Here is a 14,280-nt window from a genome sequence, read left to right on the forward strand (position 1 = left end):
TCTAGTTGGAACGAAAAGTTATTTTTTGTTTACTAAATTTACGTCGTAGTAAAAACTAATCGGCCGAATTAAAATACACGCTACATCCTCAATTATATGCGTAACACGTGGTGCGAGTGTAAAATTATCGTTTTATGTGCTGCGCCTATCTTATGTCCGCGGACATGTTCAAATTTAGTATTATTATAATAGTTGTGATTGTGAATTAGACGTAAATAATAAAAAGGTGTTTGGAAATATAACATAACGATGCGGGACTAACCTGATCCGGTCGGAGAAGAACTCGATCTTTCCATTCTTCTTGTTCTGCGGGTGAGTCGGGCTCCCGGCGGACGAGGGGCTGCAGGAGTCGCTGGACGACAGGCTCTCGGCGCGGGGGCGCTGGTCGGCTGCGGGCGCCGGCTTGGCGCTCCCCTGGCGCGCCCGGCGCCGCCGCCGCTTGTCCTGCTCCTGCGGGGCCCAGTCCGGATCCTTCTTCAGGTGCCCCCTCCCGCACAGGCATCCGCAAGCCTTGAAGGCCAGGTCGTAGCCCTTCTTGGTCCACAGGTTCTGGTGGCGCTGGCGCTCGGACCACGAGCGCGCGCGGCCGCAGGACTTGAGGTACGTCAGCACCCCCTGCTCCCACGCCTCGAAGCACTCGCGGTGCATGTAGCGGCTGATGGTGCAGCCCTCGTTGGTGCACGTCACGCGCACGGAGTCGCGCGGCTCCTCGCCCGAGATGGGCTCCAGCGGCCGCAGGCAGTCCGCCGTGGGCACGCAGCAGCGGGAGCCGCCGCCCTCGAGCGGCTCGCCCCCCGCCCCCGGCTGCTGGCGGCGCGGGGCCATGGTCACTTCTCCGCGCCCGAAGAAGCCCGGCAGTCCGCTCAGAGGACCGTAGCTTCGGATTACTTCCGTCGTTTTGAAGGCCGGAAGGACGCGGGCGACGGGACTTCCTCCGCGGAAGTCGGACGGACGAGATTGAAAAAAAACACCGAAATTACCGAGAGAAGCTTCGAGTCGAGAAGCCCTCGCCGGCTGGGAAGACGAGATCGCGGAGCGGCCACCGGTGCCGGTAATCGCCGAAGAAAGTCTTTGCGGAAAGTTTATAAAGTTTTAAAACAAACACCGAGAAACAGTTGTTGACGTTTTAGGCGGCCGTCAGACGTGAATATAATCTCCTGACAGGAAGGCGTGCAGGGAACGACGACAATAATAATAAGAAGCGCGAGCGTGAGGCGACACGGGGGAAGTACGCATAACACACATGCTAGCCGCACCGCTCGCGGCCGACTAATGACCGCACGAACGAAAGCGAAATTTCAAGATCGCACCGTCGGCGCTGCGGCGCGGAGCGGAGCGGCGCGGGGAGGATGCACGGCGGGGGGTGCAGCGCGGGGGATGGAGCGGAGCGGGGAGGGATGGGCGTCGCGGCGGAGTATTTCACTTTCGGCGCGTTTCACTGTCGTTGGCAGTGAACCCGGGATGTGCGCGCGCACTGCCGCGCCGCGACCACCCCTGAACTTGCAGCTTGCAGCCGCCCTCCCGCCCCCCCGCGCCGCCTCTCGCACCTCCCGCCCGCTATGTGGGAGGCTCAGACGGTGTACCTACTAATAATAATAATAATGCGCTTTGACTTAGGTATATAACGTAGGTACCTACGAGTACATGCATTTCTACAATTTCTTTGGTATATTGGTAGGTACTGTAGATACCAACATACGTAATAAAAAATATAGATTTATTTTGTTTTTATCTTCATTTTTTTATTTACATACCGGTTGCGCTAGCAATATCTGTTAAGTCAACTTCATTTTTTAAAGTATTTTGAATTTCTCTTGAAGATAAACAATTTTGTATTAAAAAAATATACAAAAATATTTTTTCACAATAAAATTAAACTAATTGAATTTTTCATTATGAATAAAAAAATATGTAAAATAAAATTTTATTATCAAAATCTTCACCGATTTCTATATCAATGTTAATTACAAGACTCTTTAAGCCATTTTAAAATTGGCTAAGTGAGTCTTGTTATTAACAATATATTTGTCATGAACTTTCAACTAAATTTTTTTTCTAAATACTTTGAATAATAAATAATCAGGTAAATTGTTTAATTATTTTTTCTTAACATTTTATTTAAATGTTATCAGATGTTGCTGGCTCAACGACGATTAGTAACAAAATTATGATATTTTGTAATGTTTAGGAGTAAATTTTATAAATATTTGTCTAAGTAGGTCATTTATTTATTTTGATACTTAAAAAATAAATAATACAAAAATATTCAGAAGTTAATAAAATGTTCATCATGTGAACAAAACATGAAAAATATTTTTTTAAAGAACAAACTAAATCCAATGTTATCAATTCATTAATAAAGGTTGAGCTGTAAGTATGCCATCGAGTTAAAAACACTCTTTCAGGGTTTTGTTTCTATTTTGCACTTACAACTTTTTCCTTCATTCGCCTGGACATAGAGACAACTTTAATATTTACCGAAACTATTATTTTTAAGTGAAAATATTTCATTTAACTTTTTGTTTATTTTTGTTTATTGTTGTACACATAATGCTACGTTGGTATAATACAGTGATATTTTAATAAAAAAACATAAACCCAACACAGCACCAATTACGCACACAACACAATATATAATACAACTAGTGGACCCAACAGACGCTATTCTGCCCGAAAGTTGGCTTGCCTGCTTGGAGAAAGACTTTTCATTGATTAATTAACTGAAATTATTAATATTCAAATATTTAATTTAAGTAGGTACCTAGGTACTTGTTTATGGTTGAATTCCAAAACATATGATAACTAATTTTCATGTATAGAATACTTTTTGTAAATTTCAAACTCGGCTCTTCTCATCAATAAGGGTGCGCTTTTTTAATGAATGCGATTTTCGAAAACGTATTGAATGTCAGTTAATATTATTTTTGTAGTTCCGAAAATTCAGTAAAAAAAAATAAATGGGAAGAATTTTTAAGGAATGTAAGGAAAGAATCTGATTGGGATCCATAAAAATCAAAACAAACTTTTTCACACACAAAAAAACAACATCCTTCCATTTTTTTGTACATGCATTCTGTTCGAATGCAATCCAGGTAGGTCAATGAAATAAAGATTTATGTTTCTAACTTCTATATTACAGATTTTTACAGTTAAAAATTTTAACATTTACGAACACGCGCAGCGCAAATATCTACATTTCGCTGAAAACCGGACGTAAATCGGTTCAGCGGTTTAGGAAGAGTTCAATGACATCACACGTACAAAAGAATTATACATCTAAAGATTTCTGAACAGGACAACAAAATGTGACGAGAATATGTATAACACGTGACTCTATTTGTATTGGTATCTCCATTGTTGTGAATAAGTATATGTGTGGCCTATGTAGTGATGTTTGTAAAATGGGGTGTTTGTTTTACACGTATATGAAATTAAATATTTTTAATCTTTGTTCTTATTTTTTTTTTTTCTAAAATAGGCTAAATATTATTAATAGAGGCTAAATATGAAAGGTAAAATATTATTATTGTCAATGAGACTCAATGAATATTCCAATAATAAAAACAAACCATCACGCTGTTTCCCTGTTAAGATGTCCATCTTCAAGTATTTGTTGAATTTGGTCATTCTGTCTCTTTCGGTCTTCATCGTTTTCTGCATCCATCAATATTCGCAACGTAAATCTATTTAGTCGTTATTTCGCTGTCCATTCGCTCTCTCTCGCTCTCAGGCCACTCCTAACTGAAGAAGTGTCTCAATCGTACATAAAATAAGTCTTTAAATGCTCTTTTCGATGCTCGGCAACCGCAATGAGAATCATACCGTTCTGGGAGGGTTATCTTTCTTTTTTTTCCCTTCAATCCGTCAGCGCTTAAAATCTTCTAAGGCCATCCCCGAGCATTGTGTTACGCAGTTTAAATCAGGTCATTGTAAATTTAATAACAAGTTATTTGTTTTTAATATAGTTGATTCTTTTTCATGCTGCTGCGGATATCCTAATCAATCTTTTAAACACATCCAGTGGTCTTGTCCCTTTCTTCCTCTCTGTGATAACTGAATGGAGCTTCTCGCTACTATCCGTGGCCCTGTTTATTAGTCCTGTCGGATATACAGATCTGGTGGCTTCCAAAAATAATTTCAAGGCTTGTAAAAGGTTTAGTCATCATTTTGGCGAAATGATCATGTTCAATCAATTTAATCCCCGTCAATGGAGAATCCGCTTTCTTCATTTCTCAATCCAATAAAGTGCATATTATGTACTTTCGGACGACCTTCTTTCAGCACAAAGATGCTAAGGCTACCAGATTACAGAGAGCTCTTTCAGGCAGCTTTTCTCGTTTGGCAACGAGCAACTTTTCCGTGTATGTGAGGACCAGAGACTTGAGAACGTGAGACTTATGTCCTCAGATGCGGTGATCGGTATGTGGTAGGCAAGCGGTCCATTCTCAGCATCTCAGCCTTCTTAAATGTATGGACCTTGATTTTTGTTCACCTATCGTACATACTTTTATGACACATTCGCCTTAGAGGTCGCATTTCGACAGTATTAAGCCTACTTAATAATTCAATAATAACAATCAAAAGCATAATATATTTTTCAAAATTTATTCAAGTAAACAGCACTTAGTGCCTTTTACATGTATGGTGAAAAGTGCATTATTCAATATGCATACAAGTTAACAGAGTTACGTTAAACGTAAAAAAATATCAATAATTACAGCAAAACCAATAATTATTTTAAAATATTCTAAAAGTGTGAAAGAGTAGTTTAAATAATACATTGATTTATTTATTTCAAAGTTTTAAAATGTACAGAGGTTCTTTTTTTCAGGTCTTGACTAGCTTGGACTAACTAACTAACTAACCATCACGCCATTTCCCCGGAGGAGTAGGCAGAGAGGATAGAACGCCACACCACTCTGTCCTGGCACACTTTCTTTGCTTCCTTCACATTCATACATCTTCTCATGCACGCACGTCGATTATTCCGACTTTTCACATGACCACTTTTAAGAATTTGTTGTACTTGATCATACCATGTCTTTCTCGGCCTTCCTCGACTTCTACAACCAGACACATTCGCATCATAAATCTTTTTAGCCGTTCTTTCATCATTCATTCGCTCCACATGACCGAACCATCGCAAAAGACCTTTCTTAATTTTGTCGATAATGCTTAACTCAGCCTTGCATTCTGCTCTAATTTCGACTTAATTAAGGCAGGACCTTCTTTTTTACATGTAATTAAATGATGCTTTAAAAATTCAAATAATAATAATAGTATAAAAAAATGAAAAATAAATATAAATTGCAAAACATACCGATAATAAAAGAAATCAAAGCGTAAATATGAATGAAAAAATATACCAACAATAATTAGAAAATGAGAAAACATGCCAATACATATTAATGATATGATAGCACATTTTATTATTTTACGATAATCATAATTTTGACACATTCTTTTATTTGTTGAATTTCACATTTTCTGCGTCATTTAAGGGTTGGTGTTCGAAAAAATAACTATGAATTGTAATATACCTAACATTTACATTTTTTAATAAACTAGTACTTAAGAAACGAATAAAACAAAAACGTATTTAAATAGAAAATTGACCTCTAAACGCCAACAGGTGTTGCTATTCAGACATTCTTAAAGGCCTCATAATTTCAGCTTTTCCACGAATAATTCAATTTTCTAGTCGGTTCGATAACCCTAATGAAAAGTTCTCAGAAAACGTTCGGCATCATAATTCATGTAACAGCTAGTACACTTGCGTTTATGGGGGTTAATCATACATTAAACTTGGAGTTCATATTAAATACTCATTGTATAGAAAAAAATAAAAACAGTCTCGAAATGCTGGTAGTAAATAGACAGTTGAAGGCAAGCATACAAGAGAACGGTCTTCTACAAAATAGACTGACCAAATATAAAAACCAATGGGGTAGTATTGAATACTGCCCTCAACTTGGCACAAGATAGAAACATATCGGAGTCTCTTACACCTGGGGCCTGTAACTCAATCACAGATGTTTATCACGCCTATAAAAGCCCCTAACCAACTTGACCGATAACAATGAACGTGGATTAGTTATCGCGGTAACGTGGTCGAACGTCAAAGTCAACGAGAGTCTAGTTTCGTATGATCTGTGCAAATTCAGTTCGCAGCTTTTTTTTCTAAAATAGCTTAATTACAACTAAATTAATAAGTTTTTAATTTAATTATGAAAATGTTTAGTTTATTTATCATGTATTGATTAATTAATTTACAATCATGTAATACACGACATTGTCGACATAATATTACGTGCCGTTTTCAATTACTATTTCATTTTATTACCATTTAAAATTGAGTTAAATGTTTGTTACCTGAAAAATTGTGCAAAGTTACTCCCATTCTTTAAGTATTATAATAATTAAACGTTTTTAAAAATCATTATTTGGAAAACATAATTTTTTTGAGTCATGACATTTAATATAAGTGTTGCCGCGCATGAGGTTGAAGTGTGGAAATATTAAACAATATGATTATCCTCGAACGAAATATTTTAGTCGTTTTTTCGTTGGAATCGCTAAAACGATAAACAATCACGGTGAGAAACTATTATCGCGTCAGTTTTAACCGACAAGTACGGCCATTGTAATTGAAGACCTGACGGTCAAGATTGAGGAAGACAATAATGAAGAAGAATATTGAATAATTGAGATTAGTTTATGCCTGAAGTTAAGTTAAGCTTCTACAAAGATTTAAGCTTTTTAAAAAATGCATAAATCTTACTGTTCTATTGTGTATCATGTAATTATATGAAACTAATTAAAAACGCTTCTACTTTCAAACTCTCTTTAAAGAATGAGGAAGTTTAGTGGTTGCTTACATTTTTTTTATTTTACATAAATTTGATCTCTTAAGTTAATTGTCCTGATTGGTGAGTTGGCTTATTCAGTAGAACTTTTAACGTTATTAAAAGGAGTAAGTTTTATTGAAATTAAACAATTATATAGACATTTCACCGTACAATGAAATGCTTCAATTTTTACCACGTGTACGAAAATATTTAAATATCCAATTTTCTGTAGCACTGAACTTCCTCGTTAAATGGTAGACCTTATTTTGTAATATTTTTATTTCTATGATGTAAGCATTTTGATATGTATATAGATTTGTATTTCAAATAAAATAAAACCAAATTAAATTAAAGTATCGCTTACATTACAATGAATATCCTACTATTTTTTTTCTAACGAACTTTGATATTCTAAAATAAAATGTGTAATTATGTATAATATCAAATTAGTTTGTCAATAGTACTTCACATTTTTCCAGATCAACATACAACATTGATCGATGCTTACGCAAAGAAATGGCGTCTCCTTGCATCACAAATCGATGTGTAAGTTAAATTTATCGCACTGAGGAATGAATGGTGAACGTGCGGAATTATTTTTGCACGATGTGTTGTGTGTTGCAGAGTGTTGCGAGTTAGTTTAAATTTATATTTTCTTCAAACTTACAGTAATTTGTGCTCCGCGTCACGTATACAACATGTCTGCAAATTTGCGCAGAACGTTTTTAGGAAATTTCATATAAATTATAAAGTGGGCAAGCTAAGGTTTTTATTTTATTTTATTGCATGGAATAATTTTAAAAAGACGTGCCATTAAAAACAAAACTTATAATTAGCTTCTTCTTCTTCTGAAATTATGTTCTATCTTGAAATTATGCTCCGAAAAATAAGCTTTGTCGCGTAAACGTTGCCGGGCAAATCGCGTACTAGAGTAAAAAAGACTAACTGCCTTTGTCAGTTTACTGTGAATTCAAAGCTGGATGTCGCGTCTTTTTACGCTGCTTTACGTTTACTGACTACAAGTTAGGTACCGGAACTTAGGTTGAATAGAACACAAAACGGATGCTTATGTTGCATCTTCTTCTTCTTCTTCTTCAGCCTTATTCTCTTCACTGCTTCTTTTTAAAAAGACCATGAAACTAATTTTAAAAAAATAGATCTAAATTTGTTGCAACAAAGGAAAATATTTTTGAGAAAGGAATATGGAAGTCTAGGCTGTCTGTATATACAGAGCTTATTACTTGTCATTGGCTGGTTTGATTGGCCACTTTACACACAGGGTAACATTCACCATTCTCAACATATTACAACAGAGATGAAGAAAATTTTAGAGAAGGAAATATAGAAGTCTAGGCTTTTACAGGGCTTATGAATTGTTATTGGCTGATTTAAGTGACCACTTGAATAATCAGAGTTTTAGTTTGTTTTAGTTTGTTTTAGTAATTTGTCTAAAAAAAGGAAATAATATCATAATATTTAGCCATCGTTCAACCTCAATGAAACATTTTTGCTTTATTCATTAATTTGTTATTGAGTCACAATTATATTTTCAATTTTCACATCGTACGAATTTATTTTTGTTACGCAATCCTGAGTTACCTTTTGATCAAAGTTTTAAATAAAAAAAATAATGCTGCATGAGGGAGAAAAATTTATGCATGGCACATTCTATCTACACTCGAAAATTTAGACGGCATATGTGATTTTTCTGTTATTCCATTATACATGAAAAAAAACAACAACTAAAACATTTGTTCGGACCAATTCTCAACCTTATCTATACCTACCTACCCGTATTTCCCATTTTCTAGCGCTCTCCATGTAACAAAAATTCTACGTGTGAGTGCCGGAATAAAAATTATACTATCAGTACTAATCTAACATCAAACAAGTGAAGTGCTCAACTAATCTTTTCTCAAGCAAGCTGTGCCTGCGTCCTTTAGACCGCCAGATCCATACAAGCTGTGCCAGAGTCTTACGACCGCCAGCTTCACCATGGTTCCAGCACACGTCACGCATCATCATCAGCAAGTTAACCTTCCTTCCCCAACAATACAGTCAACTTACAAATTTTCCTACTCCTAGGACGAGGTATTCCTCACACCTCGTCCACTCCTCAACAACATTTTTGGGCCATAAAGGATAAACCACGGGAGTCACATTGAACGAAATATTCAGGAAACAAGATTCTGTGATTTTTTTGGAGTTTTGAACCAAATTAGATAATTTCAATATATAAATAAAATTTTACATTAAAAAAAAACGATGTATAAAAATAATTGAATTACAAAATTAAGAGTTTATTTATTTATATATTTTTTCACAATAAACCTTTATTTTAGTGTTTTATTCACGTACAATATATCTTATTGCGATAGTAAATGCGTTTTTAACTTTATAACGGCAAAAGGTGGCTCGAAAACTGAAAATTTTTACTGGCGTGATATTTATGTATTCTTGTAAGTCAGCAGGCATATCAGCCCTTAGAAGGAACATTGGTTTTTGGGACACCTGTATTTTCTTAAATAGATAAATATAAAAATAACTAATCGTCTTCTTGCTTTTTTATGCCTTTGCAGTGAGAGTTGAGACTAGCCAGTCTAAATTTAAGGTCCTTTTTTAGTATTTTTTTATTTACCGAGGTACTTATTGGTCAAATACACTTGGTTTTATTGGCAGCGTCATCAAGTCCACACAGATCGCTGAATACTGTCAATACAAGGAACGTATTTATGACACCGAATGTACGTGACTTGTAAACTATTTACACATTACGTTGGCTCCCCAGGGATTCACAAATTTGCTATTTTTAAAATTAATATTTAGTACTTAAAAAAAGTTAAATTCACTTTTTAAGACTAACCTAAATATTTAAATTTCAGGTGCTACTTATTTAAAATAACTCACCGTTATAAAATGGGAGGTAAGTTGTGGAAGATTGGGGTGTGTACAGCAAACCTCTGATTCTCGGATCCAATTAAGCAAATGCAGACATGTTTATACAATGGTCCACAACCGAAATACCGTTTATTTTTCAAAACAACTCAGGTAAAGGTAGCCAGTAATCAAAACCTACTTGTGAAATATAAACTTTATAGATTTTGAGCAATGTAAATACTGCAACTCCCAAATGAAGAACATACTTTTTTATTTAAAGCTACGGGACTACAATACAATTCTGGAGTTAAAAATAACAGAAGACATATAAGCATTTAAATGAATTAATGTAATTGATTGGAGAAGAGACAGATTAACACTTTAATTATCTTGGCTTGATGAACCAACTAATGGCGGCCTCCGTGGTGTAGTGGTCAAGACGCTTGACTCACGCACGGAAGGTTCCGGGTTCGATTCCCGGTGAGAACACAAAAATTAAAATGTTATTTTTCTCAAGCTTGGTTGTTCTGTAATGTAATTCACCACTGTAATTGGGCATCCTGGCCTGTTGTGGTGCAAAAAAATGAAATGAAATGAAATGAAATGAAAAATGAAATGGTTTTATTGCTCTTACGACATTGCCAAATTCGTATGATGTTAACATTAGTTGTGTCCGTTTTTTTTCCAAATGAAGAGAACAAAAAAAAATGCAACAGTCAAAAATGTATTCTCCTTCATATTTTTCACAAAATAATTCTTAGCACTTTCCATTCAAGGCTTTTTATAAAATAAAATAATGTATTTAACAATGTCTAGCAATTTCTCCTAGAAACAAAAATTTGGCCCCAAAATATTGCGAATAATTTTTAGTGTGCCTAATTATCAATATTTTGAAGATTTTGAAATGTTTCTAGTTTTCACCCCTTAGTGATTTATCAAGATTTACATAATACAACAGAGATGATAAAAAAATATGAGAAAGAGAATATGGAAGTCCAGGAATCAATTTTTTTAGAGCCCTGTAAACGTTTGTAAATTAAAGTGTAACTAACAAATTACAACAGGGATGGAGAATACCTTAAATAAGGGAATATGGAATTCTAGGCATTTACAGGGCTTATAAGCTGTCATTGTCACTTTAACTTCACTAAAATCAACAAATAGAAGAATTGAAGAAATATGGATGTTCAAACATGGGCAAAATTTTGAATGTTACACAGTGTGTAAAGTGGCCACTCAAACCAGCCAATGACAGGTCATAAGCCCTGTAAATGCCTAGAGTTCCATATTCCCTTATTCAAGGTATTCTCCATCCCTGTTGTTATTTGTTAATTTTAATGACTCCCGAGGGGGTGAAATCCAGTCTTTTGTCTACGAACATTTGGACAAACTCAAATATTGTAAAGTGTAATTGTTATTTTTGCTAACGAGTAGGTATTTTGAGTAATTTATTTATTTATCCATTTATTTATTTATTCACACTCTTTATCAAAATACAATTCCATGTTCACTTTGCTAAGCTAACAAGGGTACATACCCCGTTCCAAGCTAGGCAATTACATTTTAATATATTATAATAGTTAACAAATTAATATAGAGCACAGACAAACAAAATATAAACTTATCCGTTTACACATTTAATTACTGTTTGATTTTCACAACATGCTTTTCTTCTTAATTAAAAAATACATTCTTGAGAAACTTTGTCATCTGTTTACTCTGTCTAGTCAAAATAAGAAAGAAATGATCACATTGATCCGTTTCTATTGCACGGTTTTGTTTTACAATTAAAAAATGTACTGTAAAATATGAACGTGACTTTATATAAATTAAAGACATAAAGTATAGAACGGAAAAACAAGGATGAAAGTAGGCTGAATGCTGTAGAAACGCTATATCTCAGGCGAATGTGTGGTAAAACTATGTACGGTAGGTGCACAAATGTCTTAATACGTGTTCTATGTAAACAGGAGCTGAATATTATCAACAAAATCAAAAATTAAGTTCTGCGTTGGTTTGGACATGCAGAGGGAATGGACGGTGTAGTAATTAGGAATGGTTAAAAAAAATACGATGAGAACGTATATTGATGCAGAAATAACCAAATCCAACAAATGCTTGAAGATGGACACGTCAAAAGTAGGAATACTCTTTTTAATTTTTTTCAAATTTAAGTACTTAAATTCCTTAAAATTTTAAGTACTTAAATTCCTTAAATTTCTTTTATCTTTTGAGTTAACTTTTCTCCTTACTGGTAATTTGATCTTTTTTTATCCCTTGTTTCATGTGTATAACATTGTTGGTTAAATTTTGATATTTTTTTCATTTTATGCAAAGTCACATTATTATAGCGTTCTATTTTCTCTGCCTGCCTACTGGAGAAACGGCGTGATAGTTTGCTTGTCTTTGATTGACAGAAACAATAACAAATGAATGTTTTTCTAACAATGTTTTGGGTTTATCCAAATGTTTTCAGACACGCTGGATTTCCTTCCTCCCTTGGGAGTTTTTTAGATCTAAATTTGTTGCAACGGAGAGGGAAAACATCTTGAGAAGGGATTTCGATATTGAAGTCTAGGCATTTGCAGGGCTTATGATCTTTCATTGGCTAGTTTAAGTGGCCACTTTACATACTGTGTAACATACACCGTTCTGCCTACGTTTAAACATACACATTTCCTCAACTCTTCCATCTGTTGACTTTTGTGAAACAAAAGAGCTGAAACTTTTATCGTGTGCGTGAGATTTATCCGGTTGAACCAATTCACCTACTAGGCAACGCCTGAAAACGATTTTACAATTTTTATACATCTTATATCAGTTTGTTTAATCAACAATTTTTTGAGTGTGCCTAAATGTTTGCAGACAGGCTGGATTTTCTTCTTAAGGAGTTATTTAGATCTAAATATGTTGCAACCGATAGAGAAACTATGTCATAAGCCCTGTAAATGCCTAGACTTAGAATGGTGATAATTACAGTTTTTTGTATGAAAGCGGTCTGGCTGTTTTTAGCACAACGCAGAATTGACGTTACTGCAACCGATAATAAAAATATTTATTATTTTTAAAATTGTGGACTGGCTGCTTCTGTATAACTACGTTCAGTTCTCTCAAGGGATTACGAAGAGATACTACCGATCCCTCACCTTCAAGTTTTAGGTAGTTACATCGATATATAAGAAGGGGATGTGTACATTATGGTTCACATATCTACGCACTAAAGTTACAAGCATGACGTCATAGTTTAAGGGAAACTTTTCTGAGCGATTACGAAGATACAATACCAACCCCCCACATTCAAGTTTTTATGTAATACATCGGTTTATACCGATGGGTCTAGTACCCCTCAATACGCATATCTACCCATTAAAAGTGACGACAAATTCGTTCCACCAAGCAATTTTTCCAATATTTACGATTTATTCAATTTTTTAGTTGTTCTGAGGTTGTCACTTTTTTTTTTAAAGTCTTTTAAAAACATGAAACAAGTAAATTTTGAAATCGAATAAAATTCCGACGTAACTGTCAGTTTTGAAAACAAACACCTAGATGCACCTGGAATCTTCTAGATTCTGCCCTTTAACAAATAAGAGCATCTAGGTGTCAAAATTTTCCGACTATAAGAAAACTAATTGAGTTATTATATTTTTTCCATCAATTTTACTATCTTCCTGAGTGTAGGTATCGAGACGTCAAAGGAGTAGGCTTTGTAATCGCTCAATAGATAAATACAAACAATTGTTAAGCATATTGTCTTTGTAATTGTCAAAGGTCACATAAAAATCATATTCAAGTGAGCGTTTTATGCTCGAATTTAGATTGATTGGAGTTAATAAATAATAATAACTATTTTAAATTTCAATGAAGTAAGGAACGCGGAGTAAATTTTTGGGGACATTTATTGGTTGGATTCGTTAATATGACGTCGAGACAACAAGTCAGTAGAATTAACGAGGTAGATAGAGATAGTACAGAAATTAAATGAACTGTCTCGACATGGACGGATGAAGATAGCGTTTATAATCGCGGCACTGGTTCAGCAAACTTTTTTTCGGTGTTAGAATTTTCGATAAACGGTGTTCTAAGTGATATTTGACATTAAGTTTGCCATTTTAATTTTTCAGATCGCAGCGCCACCTACCGGGTCTAATTTCAACTCAAACACGCAAAAAAAACATTGAATTCAGTCCAGCCGTTTAGGAGGAGTTTAATAATATACATACGTACAGAAGAATTACACATATAAAGATTAACATTGAAACACTTCTTCAATGGGAAAAAGAGTATTTTAAGAGAGGATAAACGGATATATTATAGAAGATAAAGTAGGCGTTTTTTTAAGCGTGATTTAAAATTTAAACCGATCTACTAAAGAAACATATTTGATTGAGGATGAGTAATCCTTCATTCCTCACAAAGTCAAACTACCGCTCACCCAAGATCCTTCTGAGCCATTTAATCTCAAAACTCATAAGTTTGCTTTTTTTAGCTCTAGTGAGGTGACACGATTCGCATATCAAAACATCACTGATTGATTATCCAATTTCCTTACGTA

General features: G+C 35.1%; 1 protein-coding gene across 1 annotated transcript in view; it reads right to left on the minus strand.

Annotated features, from left to right (window-relative positions):
- The window catches only part of LOC148279305 (uncharacterized), a 90,354-nt gene extending 89,382 nt beyond the window's left edge, over positions 1–972 (minus strand). The window contains exon 1 of the mRNA XM_088230132.1: positions 263–972. Within this exon, the coding sequence (XP_088086258.1) occupies positions 263–825 (563 nt within the window). The 5' untranslated portion in view covers positions 826–972. The remainder of the gene's footprint in view (positions 1–262) is intronic.
- Positions 973–14,280: the final 13,308 nt, after the last annotated feature.

The sequence above is a fragment of the Micrasema longulum genome, unplaced genomic scaffold (genome assembly GCF_059751315.1).
Source record: "Micrasema longulum isolate JH-2025_06_02 unplaced genomic scaffold, ASM5975131v1 h1tg000732l, whole genome shotgun sequence".
In the NCBI taxonomy this organism is placed as follows: Eukaryota; Metazoa; Arthropoda; class Insecta; order Trichoptera; family Brachycentridae; genus Micrasema; species Micrasema longulum.